The sequence below is a fragment of the Necator americanus genome, chromosome IV, assembly GCF_031761385.1.
Source record: "Necator americanus strain Aroian chromosome IV, whole genome shotgun sequence".
In the NCBI taxonomy this organism is placed as follows: domain Eukaryota; kingdom Metazoa; phylum Nematoda; class Chromadorea; order Rhabditida; family Ancylostomatidae; genus Necator; species Necator americanus.
In genome coordinates this window covers 3672672-3700640 of record NC_087374.1, presented here as the reverse complement: position 1 = coordinate 3700640, position 27969 = coordinate 3672672, and the positions used below count along the sequence as shown (strand labels likewise).

The 27969-nt window shown below is 40.1% G+C and overlaps 1 protein-coding gene across 5 annotated transcripts; it reads right to left on the bottom strand.

Annotated features, from left to right (window-relative positions):
• Positions 1-4: 4 nt before the first annotated feature.
• RB195_000313 (uncharacterized protein) lies at positions 5-27967 on the bottom strand (the record flags this gene model as incomplete). Of its 5 annotated transcripts, XM_064196576.1 has the most annotated exons (17): positions 5-175; positions 757-836; positions 895-1039; positions 1113-1259; positions 1331-1478; positions 1734-1809; positions 1868-2068; positions 3526-3604; positions 7499-7576; positions 8519-8605; positions 14439-14594; positions 18707-18988; positions 24964-25082; positions 25154-25214; positions 27432-27554; positions 27739-27747; positions 27875-27967. In XM_064196576.1, 17 exons carry the CDS (start codon positions 27965-27967, stop codon positions 5-7), a joined length of 2055 nt encoding a protein of 684 aa, XP_064052453.1. The 5 variants fall into 5 exon arrangements, with proteins under 5 accessions (XP_064052453.1, XP_064052454.1, XP_064052455.1 ...); XM_064196574.1 differs by lacking the exon at positions 18707-18988; XM_064196575.1 differs by lacking the exons at positions 7499-7576; positions 18707-18988.
• Positions 27968-27969: the final 2 nt, after the last annotated feature.

The following is a 27969-nucleotide window of genomic DNA, read 5'->3' as shown; positions in this document are numbered from 1 at the left end:
GTATTCAAGAGAAGTCCATGTGTTGTTGATGTAGCCCGTTATGGCCTTCAGGGCTGAAGCCGGACTGGTCCCATTGGATGTCGGGGCTCATTTGGCTGCCTCCAGTAAGATGTGGTGACGGATGAGCACCCGCCTGAGAAATTAGCGGATCCCCTGTAAGAAGCGGATTTCCACCCTAAATGAGAGAAATTGATGGAACACTGTTCACAAGGTTTATCCCATAAAGAAAGCCCTTAAAACTGTTGTATTTCAAAGGGAATTTTGGATTAAGTCAGTGTTCCAGGAACTGAGCCTTACTCTCTTTGAATTCAAAAATTTTCAAACGCATAGAGCAAGCAGTAAGAATAATGCGAATGGTCCAATATATTTTTAGTGGGGTCGAACGGAATAGAACTCGGTCCGGTTGCGTGAGCAGCTGCGCTCGAAGCGGTACGGTCAAGCGTAGCGGTTGTGATCGAAAAGGACGCTCGCTAGCACCATTCATCGCTGCTGCTCGTGATGGTCCCACTTCGATTTCAACCGTATCTCAACCGCGCCGCTTCGAGCGCAGCCGATTACGCAACTGCACCGAGCTTCATGCCATTTTGACTCAACTGTACTCCTTTCTAGTTTCCCTGAACGTTAAGAAAGCTAGCCAGAAAAGGAGATTATGCAATAAACGACCTCTAAGACCCAATAAAAATGTCAACGCATTGAAATCAGTGCGTCCAGCGTAGCTGCATTCACATTCTTTTGAACGAGTACTTATAAACAAACCTGTAATGTAGCTATATCATCCATCATGAGGTCAGGAAACGGCTGTTGCATACTGTGATCTCGCCAGTTTTGGGGTGTTCCTGAAATTTTCAGGAAAGAAACTGAGAAGATTGCATCAGAAAGCCTGGAAAACAGTACCGTATTCCGGAGGGCTACTCGATCCAACTGAAAAGTAGCTCTCCGAGTGACTTGTTGCCGCTTGCATTGGTTGCCGACCTAGTGGACTAGCGATTTGCATTGCAGCTGTCGTATCAGATAATTGTGACATGAATCCGGAGGACGACTGAAACACGCAAAAATGTTGAGATCACCCCAACGCTTGAGTAGTTATCATCAGCCAGGAGTGAACCACTAACCAGTGATCCACATGGTGTATGATTCGGCGATGCTGTGTCATCCATTTCTTGCTTTATCGGTCGATCAAGACTAGTAAATCGAGGTAGTGGAGGCAAATGAGCAGGTGGAGGTTGTACACCTTGCCGTGCCATGCACTCTTCCAACTCCTAACAAACAAACAAATAAACATCACTTGCAAAGTCTAAGGAGAACTGTAAAAGTGCGGTAGGAAACGAACCCGAATTCGTTCCGCATATTGTTTCGCTGCATTTTCGAGTTTCTGCTGGTGTGCTTGTTGCTTGAGCATCAATTCACGGTCACGTTGTAGTTGCCGGATGTAATCGCATGAAGCTTTCAGAATTGTGCCTTTGTTGAGTTTCATATCTCTGAAAAATCTGTAAAAATTGAATATGACATATTTTAGTGAGGGGAAACAGAGCAAACAGGACCGAGTGAGCTCAGTAACAGTCAGGAATTAGTAGGAATGATGTGAAAAAAAAGCCCAAAATAAAGTAAATACGTAAATACGAAAAACCCTTTCGTTTCTCTCCTTGTTCAAAAACAAAGTTGCAGAATTTTTCACTACTAAAAATTCCTCGTGGATGAAAAGGCTAAAAAGGGCATATCAGGGCCACACTCACTCAGCTGACGATTTCGGCAACATTAATCCCAGTTCTTTGATACGGTCATTGATATTGTAACGGCGTCGTCTCTCAACTAAATGTGATATTTTCATGCCAGGTCGTCCTCGTAAGAAATCATGGTAAGAACGTACTCATATTGTGAATATCCTTCTTCCTTCGATCACGGTAATATTCATCTCCGGTACTGGCCGTACCTCCTTCCTGAGAGGATTGCATGAGCATAGCATCCATATCGATAGAGCTCGTCGGAGCGGAACTTGAAACTATTTGTCGGAAGTTTGACCCAAGGGTTGCACCCCCGATTGTTATGGGACTACCGGAATGGCCAGAGCCTGAAAATCCATAGAAGAATCATCAAGAAGGCCCACTGCACTTCGGACCAGAATAGTACACAAAAAAGGGAAAGAAGTACATAACGGGCTGATAGTTCTTTTCTACAGAATAAAAAAATCATATCAAAGAAATATATTAAAACTAAATTTTTTATTGGATTTTAATTATTTTAAATCGCTAAAATTATATAAATTTTCTTCAAAATCACCACATTTTTGCTATGGAAAAGGTAAAAATTGAAATCGAACTTGGCGGAACAGAAAAAAATCGCATTGCCTTATCTTCATGTATGAGAAAGAGACAGAAATACAACAGAACTGTCCTACATATGTTCTGTTGTCTGACCCCAATAGGTAATTACAAGATCCTCGCCGCTTCCTGTACTGGTAGCAACGGCAACAAGTTAAAAAGTATGACAAGAATTCCTACTTTCTAGTACCAGTGCACTTCAACAGTATAATAGTCCTAAAAAAGGCACTATAAAATTATTATTTGTTATTATTTCGACTTTGACCCTCTTTAAAGGCATCACCCCACGAATTTGGAGTGGTACGGATTTCCGGTGGAGTATTCGTAGACGGGGTCGTAGATTATGGGGAGGAGGGTGATTTCGTTCATTTCTTCCTAATTGCCGTAGGAAACGGGCCGCAAGATACTGCTTCGAGCGTTCCAGCGCACTATTTCCTACAAGGAGTTCGATTGGAGCGCGCCAGCCCTGTGCGGCGCCGCATCTTCCGGGCCGTTTTTACGGCAATTAGGAAGAAATGAACGGAATCACCCTCCTCCCCATAATCTACGACCCCGTCTACGAATACTCCACCGGAAATCCGTACCACCTCAGATTCGAGGTATACTGCCTCTAAACCATATTTTCGACCGAATGACACCAGTGTATGCGACCTACATCTTATGAAGGACAAACTAGGACCTTCACCTTCATGACGCAGCACAGGCTGGTCATATCCATTCCGGTCATCAATTTATTATGTGGAGCTTTGGCGCTAAGATGAGCGAGGTCACACCACCACTCACTGTCAGTCAGTCACATGTTGTTTTGCTTTTCCGAACAAACGCTCAGCCCAGGACCCACGGTTAGCGATCAGTAAACATACATACGTTCACTGCCAAAATACGCAACAACAGAGAGTTCATCGCTTCGGAAAATTCCCTCCACGTTCGTCTCACAAAGTGTCCCCGCCGCTTAACCGTCAACCTTCCCTCTCTAGTCTAGGAGACATAGTGCGGTAATGACCGGTGATAAGAAGGAGTGGATCCGCAAAACAACAGACGGCCAGTGACGTCACCCAGAGAAGATAATATTGATGATATTTTTCGTTCATTCTCATTGCGAAATCCACAGGAAGTCTCTAACAAACTTGAGAGTTGTCTCTTTCACGGACCAATTATTGATTAGTGTTGACTAATTTTAAATTATTGATCGAAACCTTCAACCTACCAGATGACTGTGTGCCAGGAATTGGACGAGCGTTCGAGAGTTGTGTGAGATTGTCTGCACATGAATAGCTGCCAGAGAGCTGAAAAAAGTGGTAAATTAAAAAAAAAATCAAAATAAGGCGAAAAACATTAAGGAAAATAAGCTTGGAACAAGGTTTTAAGCTTGGACACAGTAGATCGAATAGGACTAGGTCACCAAACTCAGCATCAAAAGAAGAAAAATCTGCCATGAAATGTAAAAATCAGACCACAAAAGTAGTCCTTGAGTGGAATTCTCAACAATAAATGGTAGCTTGAGGATGGAAAACACGTAACAGAAACAAAAAAAAGGAAAGCAAAAGCGCCTCGAAGCGAGGAACGAATGTGATTTATGGCAGTAAAGTATAAGTACAACTCAAAAAAAAAGACCCTTTGCAGAGTTAGCACTGCTTTGCTGTATAGCGCTAATGGAGAATTAAATCCGATGGAATTAGAAGTCCGAGGAATTATCAGTTCGAGAGATGACAAAAGGATCCAATCACGGATACATTCATGTATCCAGGTGAATTATGCCCCGACCCTCATCCGACCGCTATTGAGCTGCTCTAGTCAAACTCGGCACATATATTCTTGAGCTAACACCTAAGCTAGATCGCTTACAGATCCCATTATTGTTGTTATTGTTGTTGTTTATCTCTTATCTCTAGCTGTACCCCCTTCTCTGGCATTTCCCTTGTGTTGAAATTTAGCTTATCAATATTAAATCAAGTCCAATTTAGCATATTAGCGCTAGGTCTCAAATAGAAATGAGAATAATCTATTCAGAACTTATTTCGATGATTAATTCTTTTAGTTGTAACACTTTGTGAACGGCTAAAAAGGAGGTATCTGACAAGCACACATACAGAAAGGATTAGTATAAAAACTACAAACGGTCCCCACATTGTAAACGAGCGCAACAAAGCCAGTAGAGCTGGGCAAAATCGAATCGACAGAACGACGCGACGTACGTCAATGACAGAAAACATGAAACTAGAGAACAAAGGCGAAACGTAAGCATCTCCACAGTTGACGAAGTGTTTAGTGCAAAGATCATTTAAATGAGCAAAGCTCAAGGTTAGATATGGTATTCTGAACGACGAAGATCGACACGATCAATCCAAAGAAACACAAAAACAAACAAACAAAAACAAGAAGCAATGACCGCAAATTAATTAGTTATGGTTACTGTAAACATAGGCATCTTTGACAAATCAAGGATGAGAATAACTGATAAAGGAGGGAAAAAAATCGTAAATTAAATTAGGAAAGTGGTTGAAACTCCTCCAAAAAGAATCCTTCCACAGGCACTTTCTACACACATCCCTCTTACGCCAACCCCTTTCAATAGGACAGAGTTTTGGCTCGAAAATTAGCGCTTGAATAAAGTGCTTGTCAAAATAGGCACCGTATTGTTTTTTTAATGAATGTTCTTCTAATGTCTCCTGTACTATTCATAAATAATCAATATAACATCTTACTATGCCGATGTTAATTGAAAGTCGAACATTTCGAAATATCTACTATTTTATATGCGAAAACATGAGCCATCCACTAGTTTCGAATGCTCCAAAGGAAACCGCGTAACTGTTTCTTTCCGAGGCAGCTGTCATGACAATAACGTGGTCCTTTGTTTGGCAAAAGAATAACAGAAAATGACATAAAACCTCCATTCACAAGTTGTGGATCCATAAGTAAGCGCTACTGCTTCGATTGTTTCGATTTCCTCGAGAACAGTTCCTACGAGGGTTAAGCACAACAAAATGAGGTGTATGGTATGGACGTCCACTCCATGACGCTTTGATGACTGAGGAGAAATTTCGTTCCTCATAACATGCTTTGACAGCAATTCATCGACGGTAAGGAACTATTTGTGACTCCAGTGGTACTGTAGAACAGTAACTTCCAAAAACTGTAGAAAATCAGTTGAGTTCAGCGCTGCTTTCCTTTTCTTTTCTCCAATGAGGCCATTTCACAACCTTCAAAAGACGAAAGACAACGAGTGACGAAAGAACAGTGGTGAAGCAAGGGCAGTTACGACGCCTTCATGGAGACTGTAACATCGCTGACGTAAAGGAGGACTTTCTCGAAAAAAAAGGACTGAATTTAGTGCTACAGCTGATCGCAGCACATCGGCGACTGGCTATTAGCGTAGCTCTTTCCAGAACATACGGTACGGTAGATTTGTAAACTAAGATTATCAGATAAATAAACACGTATATATGATCTCAATGAAATTATATAACTATATATAAATTATATAACTATAACTATGTAGCCAAATCCGCCTTCTAATTCAAATTCGCTTTCTTTTGATTCTTTTTCCATAGGTGTTGACAAACACTACAATTCTAACCGTTTCTGTGTACAAATGCTGGTGCAACGAAAAAATCTTCAAATTCTTTTACATTCCTTCAACATCGAAAAGAAAATCCTCATCTCGTCAAGCGTGAGAGGTGGATGAGGTGATGATTTCATGGCTGGATCCGAAGAAGAAAAAACAACAACTAGTACACGGATAGAACTACCTGAGTATGCGATCTCTGTCACACAGCTGATGGCCAGGTAGAATCCAGCTGCGAAAACAACCAATGCGCCATGCATAATTCACGATTCGCGACTATGACCCCCCTCTCCTCGCCGATCATGAGTCATTACAAAAGCGAATTGGACGAGAATCATCGCGATGCGGTGTGTTTCATTGTTCTGCGCCACTATGTAAACACACACACACATCAGCCAGTTCAATCACCTATTTCTTTTGTGGTGAAGCTAAGTTTCGCTGGTTTAGAAGTAAAAAGAAGAGTGTCCGCTCTTTTCTTACAATTCAACTTGAGAAAAGGTCCTCCTAATATTACTAGTTAAAGGCATCATCCCACGAATCTGGGGTGGTACGGATTTCAGGTGGAGTATTCGTATACGGGATCGTAGATTAGGGAGAGGGGGTGATTCCGTCCATTTCTTCCTAATTGCCGTAAAAAACAGTCCAGAAGATACGGGTTCGGGTGTTCTGGCGCACTATCTTCTACAACGAGTTCGACTGGAGCGCGCCAGCCTTGTGCACACGCCGCATCTTCCGGGCCGTTTTTTACGGCAATTAGGAAGAAATGGACGGAATCACCTCCCTCTCCATAATCTACTATGCCGTATACGCATACTTCGCCTGAAATTCTTATCACCTCAGATTCGTGTAGTGATGCCTTTAAGACGGAAATAGCACATCTAACGTCTAAACTTCGCTCATAACTAGCTCTAACTTATAATGCTCGGTTTCCTGCTAACAGACTCGCTGCCATTGCATCGACTGCCAGAACATTCCTTGGCGAACCCTCGGTCGGTGAAGATGAAAAACGTGGAGCAGTGGTTGCACAAACATTATTTGCACTCCGTAGTACAGCAGTGAACATATGAGTTTAACGAGCTGAACTTCGCTATGTGCAATCCTCCAGTATCAATCAAACTGCAAAAAGTTGTTGATAGCCGAACCACGTATGTTATGGGGACAGACTAGGGCCTAGGACATTAGAAAGTTCCCCCTCCCCTATGAATCACAGATAAACTAAACAAATAGTCATAGAACAAATAATCAGGAACGGGTCAGTTCAAGAACACATCACGGACAAGGAATTTCTTCTGTTGCCATGAAATTTCGACCGAAGTAAATTATTACAGCAACATGGTTAGCGGAACATAAGAAAGCAAAGAAATTAGCGCACATTAATTCGGACGCGAGAAATACATGAAAAACAGATAAGCTAACAATAAGCTTGTCGTAAGTTAATAGAATTTTCGATTAACTATGCAAAAATACAGCTAGCTATTTTGGGAGTAGGGAAAGTGTAAACCGTCATGAACAGAGTGCAGCAGATACTTCATCACGTCATCATCAAAAAAAAAAACAACACAAAGAAAAATGAGAAAGAGCGCAGAGGGAGAAACCAAGGGAAATCACTCACTGGTTGAGTCTTTCCGCTGGTCCTTCTCTGCTCGTCTTCAAGTGATAGAATCTCGTCTATGATCAAGTCGTCGTATAACTGAAAGCAACTTGTTTTCAGTTGCCATCGCTGGCGTTCCTTCATGCAATCATGGATCACAAACGATAACAGAACAACTTAGGCAGGACAAACCACCTTATCACAGCACGAAATCGAAAGAATATCAACACGATTCGGAAACTATGGTAGTCCCTACGGATTCTTCCTAGGAAGTGGGGAGTATAACTGTTCTGCCAGCTGTTCTTACTACAGAAACTTAAGGTTCTAAGAAACTAGGATCGGAAATTGAAGGATCTTAAAACTACGTATGAGTCACAGCTGTTTACAGCTGGCTGTCTCATCGCAATGAAAGCTAAAGATCCCGCTCCTGATAGCCTAGCACTCTTTGATGGCAAAAAAAAAATTTCGGGAATGATCGATGCATAACATCAAATGGCGAGGGCAGCGAGGAAGCACTGGAGTGCATTAAGAGTGCATTACGAAAGGTCAAATCCCTAGTGCACGAAACCTCCTTTGAATCGGCACTAGTCAACGTTTAATTACGGCGCTGAGGAAGATCCTATCGAGCAGGTTTTCAACGTAGTGTCTGGATATATCGTGAATTAATGTGCGACAAACAAGACAGTTGAGCGAACTTCCAAGTAGACAAGAGCAAGAAGAGAGGAGCAGCAAACGTGGACACAATGAACCCGCATGCCTACGCCCGTATTCACGACACTCGTCTTTGCAAAGTCCAACAACGCACAACGCATACGCACTGCCTATAAACTGGCCGACGGACCCATTTTCATGGCCGTGTTTTTCGCTAAGAGGATGGGAACACGGCTACAACATAAACAACAGTGCAAACACGACAAATATTAATGAACATGCGTGATAGAAACGACAAAAGCAACAATTAGGCGGTATAGAGAAAGGTCATGCGGGGTACGCACGGTGTTAATGAAACGATGACGGTGCCTTCGACCGAAAGACTCGTACCTCGCTTTGGTTGAATGAACCGCTTCTTGGACTGTCACCAAAGCGATGCAAATCTGGTCCTTCCATCGAAGGAGATTGACGTTGGTTCTGAAAAGAAAATTTCGGAAACCGGTTACAAATCAGTGCGGAAGATGGGATAGAACCAGGATACTAACGCCTCTACGATTACCCTAAAACAACAGTTATATTACAGTCGAACAAGGTCCTACCATAAAATTACGACTCTTCACCTAATACCTACTTGAAACTCTCTAAATTGAAAGGACCAAGCGGGGGTTGGCGGTTCAAAAACTATTTTGGGAAAACTAATCAACATCTGATACAAGATGTCGACAAAGCATACCACAAAAAAAGTGAAGCCAGTAAAAGACACATGCTACTACACCTGAGCAGCCACGATGACCGTTTTGAGGAGACATTTTCGCGAAATCAGAGTTTTCGAAGTTGGAGAAGTGGAAGTGGTTTTTGATGATCTTCTCAGGTGGATAATTTTTCGATCATCTGTAGCAGAGCAATGAGCGTCTGGAGCCGAAATAAAGCGACGACGTGGAGGCAGAGTGCGACGGTTCACCGCTATTCCTATAGTCGAATCCAAAGCCATCACATAGGACCACAGAGAAGAGAAGCAGAAACCAGTTTGTTGGAAACCACGTCGGCTTCCAACAAAGTATGATCTGACGAAAGGGTATTACTCGACACAGCGTCGTGTACGGCCAAGGACACCAAACGAGGATCGCGACTTTTCAGGAAAGAAGGCGTGGCCTTGTTCTCTCCCTCTCCACCCTCCTCTTTCTACTCTGGAACACCCTAATCGTAAACAAATCTGAAACGGGATCCTTTTGGAGAGATTCTGGAAGATCCAAATGGGGAAGAATGGGAAGAAAAAAGAATAACAATGATGAGTGAACTGTTTATAATCATGGGCCTGGAGGGGTTGAAAGTGCGCATATTACCAGGAGAGTACTTTTTGCTTTCAATACGAGTCATAATCATAGTCATAGTCATCCATAATCCAAACATATCCAAACCAAATTATCAAATAATTCCATAAAAACCACATTTTTCGTCCACAGGAAGGAATTCCCAACACTGAACGAATCCTTATTATGAGCCGATAAAGCGAGCGGTGATAGACCGCGACAACATCAGCAATCGTGAACGCAATGTATGTAGACGGGCCCCTCACCCAATACATCTAATACATCAAGGTTCAATCTACCAAAAATGAAAACATATCTGTGTAAATATTGAAAATTGAAGATAATTCATCGATTGAGCTGTATACCATACTTTAAAGAGTATGGGAAATTTTACAAAAGAAATATGGATGGAAAATGTTCAACTACAATAGAGATCATATTAAGAAATGCTAATTTTCAACATATTAATATCAATTAATTTCATTTTTATTACTTCATATTTATTTTATTTACTATTATTTTATTTGTTTCATATTTTATTTATTATTTTATACCATTATTTGTTATTTTATATTATTTTATTTATTTTATATTTTTAATATATTAATATATATCTCAAACTATCTTTTGCACTTTAATATGAAAACAGACACCCGTTCCGTTCCAGTTTTTCTGCCGTTTGTAGAGTAAGGTTAGGCGAGAACTTTTTTTCTGTGCGGAAAAAAAATTGGCGGAACATTTATCGACCCATAAACTGGGGACTGAATAAATTTACGCTACAATTCTCACTCGTTTTACGACGAACCGAGAAATCCAAATCAACAAAACAATCAACGTCGTCAATGACCTTCGAATGACATCATCCGGCCACAATGATTCTAGTTATTGATGGAAAAACATAAAATGTTGAAAAACTACGTGCTATCCCCCTAAGAATTTCTCCAAAATTCATAGAACAAAGGAAGAGCGACAGAGCGTCCTGTTTTTTTTTTCTCGGCGCCGAGAAACTTCGCCGCCGTTTATCTGCGATTAGGCTTATCAGCAGTCTCTATCATTGATAGCGCCGAATTTCGCCCATAGCTGAGACAGCTTCAACGGAAACGGTACCAGAATAAAATCAAACACAATTTTAATCAGATCGTACTTATTGTTTTTGTAAATGTGAGAATATCAGAATATCAAACATCAGAAACGAAGTTCAGAGGAATCAAGACAACAATAATAACCATATTTCACGCTTCTATTATTACTTTTTTTGCCTTCTCTCTCTATTATTATTATTATTATTATTATTATTATTATTATTATTATTATTATTATTATTATTATTATTATTCTGTCGATTATTTATTGTTAGTGTTATTTTTATTATTGTTACTATTATTCTATCCATTCTTTCTTCTATCTATTCTTCTCTTAAATGTATTTCATGCGTTCATTTCAATTTTTTTTTATATCTACAGATCAACTAACATTATCCCTTTATCTAATTACATATTTTCTTGGCGAATTTGAAGAAATTAGGAGAAAAACGGTAATCGAATTCCCCGCGTATAACCTCTCCTCAAACAAATAGCAGATAATTTCGGAATCGCGGACTAGTCAGATTCCTCCCAAACATATTCAACCATGGAGGTCTGAACCATATCATCGACTGAGCGTAGCTTCTTTTCAGGAGCGCCTCGTCGCGTTTCGTCCGATTACATTTATCAGCAGCTGATAAGTGTAATCGCACAATCTGATAAAGTCGAATCATGGTGGCATACGGTAATCTAATAATGTGCAGAAACTCGATTAACACCCAGCTTCGGTGCATTTCGCAAATTTCACCAATTCATTCAATTCAAATCCCATTTAAACTTTCACTCAGTCATCGTATGAGTCTATGTTTTACCATCCAGTATGAAACAGTGGAAAAAAAAGACACATTATACTCCCGGAATTAAACAAATTGAAGAGTGTCGAGCTCTTTTCACCACTTCATGTTTGTCATCGATCTCTGAAAACATTACGCAACAGAAAAAGGGAATTCATTTCACTGAGTGAAATAATTCTGCACTATTCTGTTGTCACAATGGGGACATATTGGTGAAATGGGACTGGGAAGAGGCAGCACATCCACTCAGCACAGGTGATCCACGAAAGGACAAGTAGGACAACGTTTTAAGTGCATGGTCCCTTTGCGACTAGCACAAAATCGAGGAATTTTTCTATAGAAAAGTACAGCAATCACCAAATATATAGGGCAGTGAATAAAATTAGGCTTCGGGAAATAAAAAACAATATTTCGGAGAGGTTCTACTAAAAATTAAATTAAATTTTCTTTAAAAAAAATTGTCCGGTGTAGCTCAGACAAATCGCAAAGAAGGCACCATTTCAGCATGATGGGAACGTCTTCATCTTCTACCTCGATCGATGTTGCTAAGGATGAGATTAAATAAAGCTTAAAGCAGCAAAATGTCACTGAGAAAAAAAAAACACTAACAACTAAAATGCTGTTCAGAAAATGATGTGACAAAAGCCGCTGATCCCCACTGGTATTAACCGTCTCGTATTTAATCCTTAATGTCCACCACACTGTCACAGAAAAGTGATTGAAAAGTGATTTTCTCTAATACAAAAAAAAGAATGCTGAGAGTCACTCTATTTGTTTCTATTTTTGAACAAACTGTGTTGCTGGAACGGGTTTTTCGTATTCTCTCACATTTCTAATACGAAAACATGTTCCCATGTGGATTTTTTTTTCGAAAAGAACAATTAGATAAATTCACGTTTCCACTACCACGTTTTCTTCTATCACCATCGAAAGAGCGCTTCTATGTCGTTAAAAGCGCAAATTAGCTATTCATAGCGTTCTCCATCAATGCCCTACGGGTACCGTTTGTCACAAGAGCTGAAAAAAAGAGCTGAAAGAAAAAAGAGTTTTTTTTTTCATGTTGAGCTGACGATATTTCAAGGAATTTTGACGGAATCCACTGAAATTACTGTCGCTTCAGTTACAATTACGTGCCACTTTCAAATATACACTATTTGCGATACTTGCAATATTTTAATGCGAACAAAAATAACTTTTTTTTCTAAAGTGATACACCCGAACAAAAATAAATTTAAAATAGTCGTTATTCAACATTTTCTAGCACTTTTACGTGCACTCTGAATCGATCAAAAGTTCTTTTTTTTTCTTTTCTTTGCACATACATCATACACTATTTCATTTCCCCTCAAGATATACGATACCGTATTCGTTTTTCAAAATTAATTGCGAGCCACTTTAACAGTCAACAAATAGATTTCGAATTACATAAGCAGAAACGAATGAAAAATTTTAAGAAAAAAACTTGATATATTATCTCATCAAGCTTGATTATGTATATATTTCTAATACATATTTGTTATCTTTAATCGAAGACAGCAAAATTCGCTCACCATCGATTTCCCAAAAAAAGAAAAAACAATTGTGTGGATGGTAAAAATACTTTTTCATATATTTTCTTTGTATTTTCCATAATATAGCTTGCAAAAGACAGCACTACGCGCACTTCTGACAAATCTTTCCCGTACAAAAATTATTTTCGTTTGATAAGCTTCGTTTGACGCGTATCCGCCACAAAAAGGACTGCGCTAAGGCCCACCGACAATGAGTTTTCCGATTTTTGTTTCGACGTTGTTTTGTTGTTTTTGTTTTTGAGTGTGAGCGACAAGTGTATTTTCTTTTTCTTTTTTGGTGCACCATTCGTGTGTGTGAATAAATAAATAAATAAATAAATAAATTTATGTGGTAGCGCTTAATTTGTACTTAAAGTGCATGAACTTAGCAACCTGTGAGTACCAAGTGTTCTTCGATTACCAGGTTTCTGAAGGAGAAATGTCCCCTTAAGAAACCATGAAGAAAGAGAGTAGCCTTCGAGTAGAAAACAAGAAACTATCGGAGTTTGTCCTCTTCCACGTGGCCAACAAGACAACAATGACGTCGCGATCAGTCAAATCGGCAGAAATTGAAAACACACCCCGTGTCACGTCGTTAGTTGATGGTGTCTAGCGAAGTGAGTGTTGAAACAGCTGAATTGCGTAACATTGCAATTCAAACATCTCTCAAATGTAGTAAAAATTTATCGATTATTTATGAAATCTTCACAATTTCACACATAATCGATAACAAAACGAACATTAACGAAACATTCTCAAACCTCGAAAACAAGGTATTGGTAGCATATCAAGTGTTTTTATCATAGAAAACGACCATAGAAAGATTTCCACGCACTTTTTTTTCGCGGTGCAATCAACGCAACCGTGAAATAAGCAAATAAAAACGAAAAATAAAAGCGAAACCTTGAGAGTTCGTAGAATACGATGGACCACAACTTCTTTGTTTGATCTCCAAGCCCAACCTTTCTCTCTAACCCATTAGTATTAATAATTATTGATTTTATTCGCTCGAATGATGTCTCCTTGCCTCCTTGTGGAGCAACTCGGAGTTTTAAAGTTGGACGCGTACAAAACGTTAGAAAAAAAACCTCCTAGCACATTTTCTCCGGAGATACACAAGATCTAACGAGCGCGAAACGAGGCGAGTGGAGCGCAATAAATCAATCCGTAGGGCGCGATTCACTGTCGAGTTGGCAGCCAGCCAGGTAAACAAGTTTCACCCCACCGACCGACCGACCGCCCGACCGACGTCTCGTCACCTGACGACTGTGACTTGCGGCGAGATTGTGCGTATGTGTAAGACTCATCAGCCAGCGCCGAAAAATGCTGGATGACCTCGAAATAGAGCATCACACCGAATGCAGCTGGCGACTTTGCCAACATTACGACACACAATTATCTATTTGTGGAACTGAACTGCTAACAACGAAGACAGGAAAAATGTTGTGCTCTCGTGTGGATCCAGCACAAAGAATAAGGGAAATCAAAACACAGGTTGAAAGGGAAGAAAACAGGGGCACGTTTCATGGAGAAGCAAATGTGGTGGGGGAAATTACGAAAAAATTTGCTATTACCTGAAAAGGATGTTGCATTTTCCTCGATGACGGTATATTGCCAGCAGCCGATGTTGGCGGCGCTCCAATTCCATGTGCTGCTGGATTTCCAAATGGTACGCCGGTAGAGTTCCGTTGTGGTTGACCCATTAACGTCCCGGATTCTCGACGCTCCATCTAAAATAGGAGACAGTAGAAGAGGTGTCGAACAACGTTGTAATCTCTCTGATTTATCGTTCCAGTTCATAACAATTCATCATATGCGTCATCGATTTCAGTACTGATACCTAGTATAGACAGTTTTATGGTTCAACAGCTTTAATGAGTTTCGGAAGAAAACACTTCCGTACGAGGAAGAAATTAGTGCCAGCACTTCTTAACCCGGTAAGACGGGATTAACGAAAATTTTTCCATTGCAGAAAAGCAATAGAAAATAGCGATTAATGGAAGTTTATTTTATGTATTTTTATAAAAATGGTAATTCAAACAACATTTCAACGTCCAGAATTTTAGTATAACCTCAGAACTAAACAAAACCTACACATACAACATGCAAAAGGCAAAAAAAAAAATTGATTGCTGCCCAAATTCTGTTGGTTTCCTACTTTCAAATAATTTTAGGAGGAATTCTCAAGGTCTAAAAAAGCAACTATCCCTTTCCAGACCACTGACATTTCCGCAGAAAACACCACGAACAACAGAAACGATTCTGTTCTTCCCAGCTCGAATATTTTCGACGAGAAAGAAGGCGCGAAAGAACATAGGCTTTTTATTGAGCACAATGCAACTATAGTGAATGAATTTTGCGCGAAATGAAGCATTTTTATGCATGAAAGTAAAGGAAAGAAAGATAAAAATAGAATAAGAAGCGAGAGTGCTATTGGGGTAAGTTTGGATGCCTCTCTGACGTTCTGAGTTATAAGTTAACATTACAACCTTCGTGAAATGCAACATAAGCTTCAGATCAAAAACACTTTGTCAGATGCGATGCCACTTCACTCTTTCTTTTTACTTCGTCTGGTCGGGAAGTCCAAAAGCTCAGCTTCAAATACGTGCACAAGTGAGATAACTGGCTAGTTTTGACTTCGAGTGCACAATAGAAGGCGATGATGCCGTGAGAACAAGGAGGGATTTGGCCGAATTTTTGCTAATATTTATGAGGTGCTAGTTCTCACCATGGGAAATCGCCATCTCATTCCTCCTAAACAGTTAACCGCTCCAAATTTTTGGTTTTTTTTATGAATTAGAAAATATTTAGTTGATATCAGCAGGACTAGCTCCGCGCAAAAAATGTCTACATATTGTTTTTCTTTTCAATGAAACAACTAATCCCTTTAAAGTGGTCAGAGACTCTTTTGCAAGGGTTAAATAACAAACCTTTCCTATAAATGATCCAGAGAGATTCGTATGAGAAGAGCTATTATGACAATGTTTTTATTTTTAGACAATATTATTATTATTATTATTATGCATGCATTATAGAATTTCCCGAATTTCTGGATGGAAATCTAAGCACTCCAAAACGTAAAACTATTTGGCGTTAACGTTTGAACTATGGTACAGATGATGATGATGCTTTGAAGGATTGTGAAAATAATTTACGGAATAACAGTTCCCTGAATTTCAATCAGTTTTCGAGGGAAATTTAGTCGAAATAAACAAATAAGTAAAAAGTAGCATGCGCCAGTTTTTTTTTTATGACATTCTTTCATGACGCCATTCGGGCAATACCGATTAAATGTACACAAGCACAAAAGCAACAGAATCGATCGAAACTTCTTCGCAAGGGCAGCAGCCAATATCGCGCCACAACAAATTCGTTTTTACGAGGCAAATCGTGTGCGTTTGTGTGCGTGTGTGTGTGTGACGAAGAAAGTACTTTTAGCTACCTAAGTTGTTTGAAATGTGTAAAGCAAACTCGCCCGTGAAGATAACGCAATTTTTGGGGGAAAAAAAAAGAAAAGGAAAGAAAACTGAACTAGAGTAGACAGAAGGAAGAATGTCTTAGAAATTCCCTGCTTATCAGCAAAAATTCCACGTTCACTGGTTAAGAAATGGTGGTTTAAAAACAAAAAAGGCTATATTTTAGAGATAAATACGACATAAAGATGAAACCTGAATGAATCTGGTGGATCTCGTAAGGTGAGCTAAACAAGCAAACAGCTGGCAGAAGACATTCTCGTAAAGTTTTGTGTCTAGAAAAATGTCAAGAATAGAAACTTTTTTTTCTAGTAACGAAAACAGATCTCTATTGAATTCAGCTGCAAGGATAATGGTTAGAATCCAACACATATGATCGCAGAAGCAGAGGTGACATTGCAGAGCAGATAAAAGTGGTGGAAGTTTATCACGATAACACCGACAAATATTCAACTAAACGGAGCACACAGCGCCGAGTGCCGACGGGATTGATCAGCACTTATCGATCAGTGCTGTTTCTCTTTTGCTGCTGCAACGAAACGCCCAACCCAAAACCGATCCGAACGACCTTCGCAACGACTCACAGCATACGATGGAAAAGAATTGAAATGAAAGTGTAAATAACGTAATGTACTACTCACTCGTTGCGTTCCACGAAGGCTGAGCACGTTCGCCTCGTATGGCTCATCATCGTAAAATTGTGAGATGTTCATAGGTGGCGACTGCCGATGATGCACTTTACTCCCGATATTGTCGCGTATGATGATGGCGAGAATACAAAACACACGATGACAACCCCCAATAGCGAAGAGCGAAAACAAACAGCTGATAGAATGTAGGAGAAGGGGTAGGCAGTGGGCGGTCTGTCGCGACCAATCACTAGAGTTCACCGACTTCTCGAGAGACGGGCCATGGCTACGGATAGAAAAACGTAAGCAAGAACGTGCCAGACAGAGTTGGTCCCTGTGTGAAATGATGTCTCGACCGTAGACCTCCGGCCTATATCATTTTGCGTCGACCTTCCATTCGCCGTCATCTTATCAGGTATAGAAAGGAGACTGGCGTCAAGGACACGGAGATGTATTGAACTAAGCGATCTTCTCTCATTGACTCGAGAAGCAAAACGTAATAAAAAATACATTCAAATAGAGTTTTCTAGATAAGAGATAAGGACTACTGAACCATCTTGCTCAAATACAGTTTCCTACGCTTAAAATAACGGCTCCGTTTTAATGGTTCACGACAAACTATAGTGAGGAAATCTCATTAACGTTAGTGGGCAAAAATAATAAAGAAAAGTACGACAGGGAAGTGTACAGCTGTCTAGCGCTTAATTATCAGCACTTTAGAACAACATATGCGACTATTGTTTGGTACGAGGCAACACCTTAAGTACTTCAAAACTTGCAGTGCAGAAAATCAAAGAAAAAAGAACAAAATCATTGCCTCCTTGAAGAAGCAGTGGGCGACCTAAGCATTACAATAAGGTTATTGCTTTAGCGGATGTCTCTATTACACAATAAAGTACAACAACTTTAAAATAAAGGTCAGATTTTGCACTTTTTGACGAGAATTCTAGAGCAATCACATTACAGAAAATATGAGTGCAATAGAAAAGTTGATAAACTCTTCACTTTCTAACTCTTGAGAAAATTCCATGAGTATCCGGAAAACAAAACAGGGAGAACGATAACGACAGCAAAATGGTCGTCTAATCCATGTACAAAAGAAAATGGGTGGGATGGTTCAATCCAAGGGCAGTGATGACTTCACAGTCCTCAAATTACGATGTCCTGAAACCCATCGAGTATCGGGAGAGTTGGAGAGAGCGAGGCAGAAAGAAAAAGTGATCTAATGATCTCGTGATCTAATGATCTTGCGATCAATGAGGACCGTACGAAGATAAGAGATGGGAACGAATACTACTTGTTTGGACTGTATTCTTATTGTTTTTTTTTATTGGTACCTCCTAAGAAGAGCGTTGATGAAACTTCTAAGGTCCTAAAGTTCTAAGGTTCTTTCTTCTAAAGTGTACGGGACCCTAATATAGAATATTGTTTAAACTCTAAGCGACGTAGAGTCAGTTCGTAGAACCGAATTCGTTAATCCGAGGAGAAGAACGGACCTATAAATGTTTGCCATAAGGCGCAAGGAGGGAAAAAAAAAACTGGAGCGCTCGGCGAAACTACGTGATTTCGGCGAAGCCAACGGCTCCCGCATCAGGCAGCTGTTGCGTGATAGTACATGTTATTGATCAAATTGTATCACTATAATAAATGACCAGAAACTATCGAAATTAGCAGTATGATCTATTAGAGATAGAAAAATGTAGTGAAAGAAACAGAAAAAAAAAACAGAGTATAAGTTACCTCAGGATCGAATAAATATTTGCAAAGAGGACTTGTGTTCCACATGTTTGTAGACTGTGCGGATGCGGCGCCTAACATATCAGCGAGTGATGTGAGTGGTAGGATGTGGTGGATAGTGGGGAGAATATTACTGGAAATCGCCTCTGAACTTGACACCGCTGCGGTGGTGAACTGGGGAAGCGGAGTCCGTGGGGCGGGCCGAGGCGGAGCGATCTCCCCACGTGTTGGCCGTCGGCCAACTCGATGACGACATCGGCCGCCGTTCACTCTGTCCTCTTTGTCCTATCCGGCCGTCGTGCACTCCCTCCGTCGTCAATCGGCACGCAAATCCTCTCGCGGAATCGCATTTCCCCACTCTCGTTGGCCTTATCAACGCGCTGATAAAATAAATGCCAATGCTCACCAGCCCTCAGGTCCCCCCACTCCCCCTGCCAAACAAGACAAACACAGCTACCATCCTTCTTTTAAGATTGAAGACATCATCACAAATAACATGTGAGTTTGTGAGTTCAAACAACAAACGGTAAAGCATAAAGATCACTTAGAAACAGAAAGGAAAAGGAGAACGAAAGATGAAAGCGAAACTACTTTCAAAATCTATTTCTTTATGTACTTACACGTAACTCGTCACTAACAAATGTTCATCCTTAATCTTCAGGTGATTTTCATGGTAAACACTCCTACACTTTCACTGTAAGTAAACGAAAAAGTTGTAAGTTTAATAGTATAACGATTTGATTAGGTTTTCTTATTAAGAAGAAGAAACTAACAATCCCACACACTATACGAAAAACAATATAAAATCTCATCGATCAAATAAAATTACTCAGTGAGTATTAGCTGAGAAGAATTTGTTCAAAGGAATTTCTTCTTCATTCAAATGGAAGTTTCTTGTTTTTTCTGGATGTTTTAGAGAAATGTATGCAAAAAAAGCGGGAATAAATCATGCATTTCCAGCTAACGTCCAATATCGTTGATATATCTGCTAATTTCTCAAGAAATCCAACAAAAAATCGAAGAAATCTGTTCATCAAGCATAAACTTCATCTGAAAAGCTCTCCCACGTTGATGCGCGTCATCAAACAAATCCGATCGTTGCTACGTAATGAAACAAACATAGAAATTTGTAACGGGGTCTATTACAGAAGTTAAAAATACCAAACATAACAGAGGTCACCCTCGTTATAAAAAAAAACAGAAGAAAAAGAACCAATTCTTCTTTGTCGTAACAAATTCTTTGCACTTTATCGACTATATCCATAACATAACGTCACACCGAGACAAAAAAAAACCACTATGAAGGATAAAGGATAAAACGGCTGCCGTTAATCAATCCGCTTGGGATGCGCCACCACGTTCACTCAATTCAGAATCGTTTGAGGTTTACGAACGTATAACTAGCGTATACAATGACTTGCGGTGGCTAGCCGATGTGTCAAGTCAGTGTTTTTATCCTCCCAGCTGAGTCTGGTACCAATTTATCGCTCCCGGAGGGATGAAAGGCTTGGTGAGCACTAGGGCGGTTTCGAACCTCTGATCGATCGTGCAGACAGCGGGACCTGTTACCGACTGCGCTACACCCGCTCAAAAAAGAGTGCTATAATCGGGTCAAAAAGACATGATGCTCGGTGCAGATGCGTAAGCGGCTGCGCTCGAAGCGGGGAGAGGGCGTAGCGGATAGGACCACACATCGCTTCGAGCAGTTTTCGATGGTTCCAATCCCAGCCGCTAGCTCCATCGCGCCGCTACGAACGCAGCCGCATAAAGGAACTGCATCGATCTTCATGTCGTTTTCGCCTTACCAGATCTACGAGAAGCAGCACCTGGCATCTACATATATCACCAAACAGAAGCTTTCTAGTACTTGGTGACTTTTTTTTTCACCATTTTCTTCCAGAAAACTTTAAAAATCAGTGCATCAACTTAATGTGCAATGAGATGAGATTCACGAGCAACCAGTCTCACCAGACTCATCCTACTGTAAAATAAACAATTATTATGTTTTTTTTTCGCCAATTTCAGAATAATAGGAATTACTGCGGTTTTTTCCCAGCGTTCGTTGGTCTTATTTAATCACTTGGAAAGTCCTCGTCGTTACCATGACAACTTCTAAGGCTTTTATCCATAGCAAAACCGGACTACAAAAGCCTCTTCATAACCAACATATAACAACTGCCCTACATCAGTTAAACAAACGCGCTGCCTCTTTTTATTTAATTTTGTCCGGCAGTGAAGACTAGTTTTACTTTAAAAAAAGTCAACTAAAGCAGAAAACAAGATCATTCTACTACGTCGGTTCCGCAGTCATAGTAGAATAATCGCTATGGACCCGTCTCTGTTGAAAGATACGGACAGTCCTAGAGCTGTTTTCTTCGCCCTCAAACTCCCCGGGTAGAGGAGAAAGCTGGTGCAAAAGCGAGTTTGTTCACGCCCTCGGATGCACTTCGATTCAGAGATGAACGCGATTTTCCTGCTGTACTTTGGATTGACACATACTTTCCCTGCGTGTGCCGGAAAGAGGTTAAATGCATGGATGGATGTGTTTACGTCTGGACAAGTTGCATTCTGCACGAAGTCCCGGCAAAAATCCTGCAATTGTGAGAGATGGGCACCCCACATTTGAACTTTGAACAAATTACGCATAAGCAGAGTTAGCCCTTCCGAGATTATGGTCCAATATAATCTGTATAGGTTTCTTCGATCCAATTCGTTTTCTCCGAATTCGAGCATAGCAATAGAGAACAGTTCCCTGAATTCGAAGGACCTCCCACTACAGTAGTGTCACGATAGAGGAGGTCCCAGTAGCCTTCCAGACTCCAGATTCCAGAAGAAAAAGAAGGCTACGGTGACTGTCTCTATAGAAAATGCTAGTATTCCACGATTTTTTTATTGAAGACCTGCTGATGTAAGCCAAGATGATTAGGAAGGGTGTCACCAGAATGATCAAAAGAGTTAACGTCAACCATTAAACTCCTACTATGCTCTACTATACTACAGAAGAATTATTTCTTGGATCTGGAATCCTCGTCAACAAAAGCGTGGCCATCAATTCTTCCGAACAACTGACGACAAAAATCCGACAATGTAAAGGATTCGATTATCGGACACTGACAATTTTAGTCGTCTATATTCAATATTTTCTTCATTAAAGTCGCTGTTGTCTCTTATTTTTGCTGGAGTAACCCTTCCTTCGAGGTGAATTTTTCTTCTGACGAAACGGAGAGGAAGTGCAAAATCCACGAATCGAAGTGTTCGGATCATCAAATGAGTGTTTTGTATACTCCAACTTGAGGGGCAAAGTCAACTTAGCTGTGTTAAATTTATTATTATTATTATTATTATTATTATTATTATTATTATTATTATTATTATTATTATTATTATATCATAAGGTGCCACTCATGTTGCTAAAACCTTCCGTGAATGATAATAAAGAAGCACTAATTACAATCGCCGTAAAATGTTATTCTATCGGGATGACGTGTCGCGCCCTCAGGGAGGTCTTGCGTTGAGGCTTCACCAAAAAGTACGAGAAGCTCCTTTCTTTCTGTTTTTAATTCTATTGTTTCTTAAAAAATAGTCCATGGGATTACATAGTCTTAGCAAAGTACTTTCTGATCAGTTTTGTTGGTTGTTTTCATTTTAGGAAGCCTCAAAGGCTCAAAGTTTGTAGAGATTAAATTTCTGCTCCACTTTTTTTTCGTGTAACTGTGCTTGATTAGCGTTTTAATCGCAGGAGCCGTCAAAATCTGAAACTCCTTCAAAAAGAGCTTCAAATATCCACAATTGAAAGTAATAAGATAGAAAATTGACAACAATTGAAAGTAGTAAAGTAGTACAAGAATCCAATCCCTAGAAACTGAAGTGATTCAGTTATTGCCTTAGCATCAGAAGAAACTAATAAACTAGCGAAGGAGAATTTTCAAAAAAAAAACACGGTAGTGAAGAACGCTAATAGTGTGCAATTGCACACAGAAAAAGAAAGTGAACAGAAATTGAATCCATACACGTTAAGGCTGTTAATGTCGGAGAAGTTCTAGAAGCAGAAAAAAAAAACGGCCAAACCATGTAATTGGATTCATGGATTATCTTACGAGAAAATAATGGGAAAAAACAAGAAGAAAAGAGGTTATATAAGCTTTTTGTGCTTTGTGGGGAGAGGTAATTGAGCGCATTCACGTAGTGATGCCTCACCCGATAACACGTTCTAAGTCTACTCTAACTATTTTCGTGAGTACCTACACGCTCATTTATTTTGTTGCAGACTACAATTTGAGTTTCTCAGGCAAAAAAAAAAACATTTTTGCTCTTGGTTGAATGTTCTTACACAAGTGAGATATATCTTGCTGCTAGGTTAGAGTAACGAGCTCGGTACTTTGAATAATTCTTGCACTTAGCTTCTGCATGTTTCTCTTTCTACCTTCTTTTCGTATGGAAAAATTATAAGGTGAAGTTCCATTTCTAAAAATTCCCATAATGACTTCAATACACTGTGAATAGCAACAAAAAGAATCGAGAGCTACTTTAAAACGTTGTTTCTGGATGTGACAGAGGAAATTTTGCGAACAAATCAGCCATGCTGATGAAGGACGCGTACATAGAAGGACAAGGACCTTAAAAATAAAAGTTTTGCAGCAATTTTCAAAAAAAAAAAACGCTCCCATAAGTAGGACAATAGTGCGCAACTTAGTACAGAGAGGTCGTGGTTCGTATAGTAGGGTTAAAACGACATGAAGCACGGTGCAGTTGCGTAAGCGGCTGCGCTCGAAGTGGTGCGGTGGAGCGTAGCCGTTAGGATCGAGGAAAGACGCTTGCTAGCAACATTCTTTGTTGCAGTTCGCCATTGTCTTGCCTCGATCTCAACCGCTTTCTCCACTGCACTACTTCGCAGAACGCAGCCGCAAGTACACCGTACTTCATGTCGTTTCGATCCTACTATAGGTCTCCAGAAGTCTCAAAAAGGAATCTGTAAGACTTAAAGTTCGATAAGACAAGTGAAAAAGGACGAGTTATGCGAGGCTACTTAGGCAATAAACCTTTTAAAACATGCATTTTTGTGGTCAACAACCGTCTAGTAGTATATAAATGACAATCAATGCACATTAGTTACGATTAAATCGACCACGACCGTATGATATGAATGAATGTGACTTGTACGGTGTTGTGAATCAGAATTCGCGCTGCATAGTGCTCGCTCGAAGTGGTGCGGTGGAGCGTAGCCGTTAGGATCGAGGAAAGACGCTTTGCATGTGAAGAAGCTGTAAATCGCCCGCCACAGAAATTCCAGTATAAAACAGGAGGGTTTTAAACAAAAGTGATGAAAAAATAGAAAGAGAGGCGAGGAAATAATGTAAGAAAACAAGATAAAGTGGAATTTGCCGTGGTGAGAAAGTTTCTCTATAAACAAGGAGAACTTCTTCGAATACTCTGATAAAGTTCAAAATGTCAACAGGAGCAAGACCAAAAAGGATCAAAGTTAGAAGTGGTCTCACTTCAAACAAAAAGTTAGACATAACTACTACTTCAAACATAGGCATTACCTTGAATTATGCAAATGCGAAAAAGTGGGACACTGAAACTAAAACAACGTAACACTTTAGGAATTTTTTTTTTATTCGAACCGTGAATGACAGTCGTAAAGCTTATCGCTCTGTAGAGACCATAGGTACGATAATCGGAGCCGGTGCTCCGACAAGCTTTCTTTTGACGGTTAGCGAAAGGTCTCCCTTTATTTTCGGGCGGTTGTCGAAGGGATCCTCATTAATGGAGGTGCATGAGGTGGACCCCCTTCACCTGAAGAGGGTCCGGCTCCTCCCTATCGCACCTACGGTATAGACGTAGTGATAGAATCTGGAGAGCGACTAGTTAATCGCTCGCATTGAGAATGTTCGGCGTGATTCTGAGCGACTACAAACAGAACCATAGGAGTCACCCTTTTTAGGTGAAGAGGGTTTAGCTCATGGGGCTCACATGGTTTTGGTTAACTCAAGTAAAGGAGGTCCTGTCGCCAACCGTCCAAAAGTGAAGGGGGTCAGAGCGCCGACTCCGACTATCGCATCTATGAACAGAACTGTGCTGTTTACACTATAGGTTCCGACTAAGGCTCTGGCTAATGGAACAAAAGGGTATAAGATGAGTAAGAGAGTGACCTTCACTATGTAGCGCATAAAAACTGAACGAAAAGAAGAAGAATGTCGTTTTATCAATGGAGAAACATTCATATCCTCGATCAAAAATACGTTATCACACGAGTATACCTTAGCTTGTGGTTGTGTTTGTGGTGGTAGGTGCACTAGTTTGTTTCCTGCGATCGTAATTTCTCGATCAAAAACAAGAGGCGTAGATGCTGCATGCTTCCCATGAATAACTGCAGACTCTGAAAACCTAATATTAGAGAAAAATGGGATGTAATTTGTTCGAATCCAAGAAAAATTGAGGACTGCTCACCCGATGTCGTTCTATTCCTAGCAACTTTCGAATTCATAGCACGGCTCGTAGATGCTGAGAACTGAATAAGAACTGCATGAGGAAGGATTGATAAGATAATAAATTGTTGGTGGACTACTGTAAGATATCATTGACTTGCGTCACATGACAGAGTATAATAGGGTCAGAACGACCGGAACCCCCTAAGGCTCAAAAAGGCTGCTGCATTCGAAACGGCGGAGTTGTGGAGATGACTACAATTGAAGTGGGACCTTCGCTAGTTCCACTAGAACTGGATATATGACTAGAGTTAGCTACAATCCACCTCGATTCCAACCATTTGCTCCACCTTCGACCACAGTAAATAGACGTTCGTCCTACGCGAATCCGCATCAATATCCCATGCTTAGGTGTTCAGAAAAGAGGGTGGGGGAGCAAGAAAGCAGTTCAATAGATTTCGATTCCTCCGGCTTGAAGCAACCCAACCAGTCTACTGTGTTCCCGCTTCCAGCCTTGTTCCTGGGTGGATAGAACGCCACAGAATCTCGCTCCTATAAACACTTGCGCAGAAGTTGTTTAGAAGCAGTGTTGGAGAAAAATTCCAAAGTTTGGCTCTCTTCACTTTAAAGATTTCAAAACGTAGTTGCCAGGAAGTGATAACACAGAACATCTCCGACAAATTCAGAAGGAAAACTGAATGAATGTATATAAAATAATCAGGTGAAACGTCTCTTTACACCCGTTCGAGTGAAGATGTGGGGACGGATAAGTTATGAAAATAAAAGGATACATGATTGTAAAATAAAGAAGAAGTAGAAAAATGGATGACTGGTGAAATTACCCCTGAAACAACTTCTTAACCCTCATACAAGTAGCGAAATCCATGTCACTGCTCTTCATTTCATCACTCTTTCAGGTGCAAAGAGTTGTTATCCAATCCTGGATTTGCAGACCCATTTGTGATATTTGTAAACCACATGGAGAACAGTGTCTACTACTGAAGTTCAGGGATTGGAAATTTACTATTCTGGGTTCAAAATATGGAAATTTCCAATCCTCGAACGTTAGTTAACGATCTAACTATAAAAATCTCTTCTTATATGTTTTTAGTATATTGTTCGTCTCGATGGAACAGCATCACAGCTGGATACCGACATGGCTCCGTCAAATCTATTCAGAGAAAGCGAAATTGAGTATACAATTCAAAATTTGAACAAATATCCACCTAGAATTCTGATGGGTGTTGAGGATTTTAGGATGGAAGGAAAAAATAGTTCAGCAGGATTCTTATAAACTTATAGGATAGGGAAACTTCTGTACAGTTGCTTCTCACGAGCTGCAGCAATCGAGCTTACTGAGAATACATCTTCTCACACTTTATTTACAACGGTTAATTAATCCATTGAACAGTAAGAAGAAATACAGGATAGTACAAGTATGGTTCGCATAGGATTTTGAGTTTGCAGTGTAAAAATACAGCCAAACTACGTAACGTTTGAGCAATTTTGTATTTCTATAGACTATCTGACTTAGAAAAAAAAATGACTGCTCAGATCAACTTCGCAGATCAAGGATCAGCCTGCCAGGTATCAATTTCTAATCGAATGGAGATCAACTAACAATTGCTGTTAATCACATGTTCCAAACGCTATTGTCATTTTCGCGAGATATTTCTGTGTAATTTTTTTTCTGAGAAATTCGACTGTACAAAAGCACCTAACTTTGGTTTCTACAACTCCTCCTCGAAAAATAAATCGTTGCCTCCTCACAACTGCAAAACTGCATGTTTCGTGCTACTAGCATCCTACTGAATGAATAGAACAGGTACGATCAGAAATTTGAGGAGTATTTTCTCTATAAAAAGTCAGAAAAAGATATTTAGTAGAATCATAGACGAAAATTGGTGGGACTGTCATCGTAATTGATATGAACAATGGCAGAAAATGAGAATCCTTCTAGAACTAAGAATTGATCACTGGCTAACACAGTAGAAATACGAGCATAATACAAAAATACGCAAAATCTAAATTCTTCAATGTCAATTGCAAAATTTAGATTCATCCGAAAAAAAAAAGTTTGTACCTAGAATCATTCCACAGATGTACAAACTTTTTGAGACCTAACACAACTTCAGAAAAAGTTTTAACAACAAAATGCTGCTTGTGATCGTGTCCATGATGCAACATAACCGCAATACGAGACAACAACATTATATTTGTGGAGAAAATATCCAAAATGGGATAGACGATCCGAATTAATTTTCGAACAAAGCATATAAACACTTCAGATAGAAACTTACAGTTTGTGGGACTTGAATCATTGGCTTCTTTTCAAGCATCGCATCCAAACGAAGATTTGGCCGTTGCTGCATTGTAGGCGTTTGTAACCTTCGCATTTGTGGTTGCTGTGATGGTTCCATAACCTAACAAAATTTAACCTGCTTTTCCAAAAAGACCTAATGCAGGGAAATCCAGTAACAACACAAAATCATTTACAATTCAATATAACCGAGTTAGCAACGGGAAATTGGGTAATTTTGATCACCAAAAGATCACCAAAACTGTTGTGAAAAAAAAATAAAAATGGGAAAAAGTATGCTAGAATACCTCAGCGATCTTTAGTCAGAACTTGAATAATTACTCTGTGATTACGAGAATTCCAGCCAATGATATCACCAATTCTCAGCAAATGAATCCTGAATGTTCCGCGTCGCACACAGCCATGGAGTGCCGGTATCCATACCCGCAACTCATGATACTTTTTGGGGCGGTGCGGTTGCGCTGCGGCGCGCCTAATTGGGCCATGCGATCCTCTCACTAGAGCGCGAAATAACATGT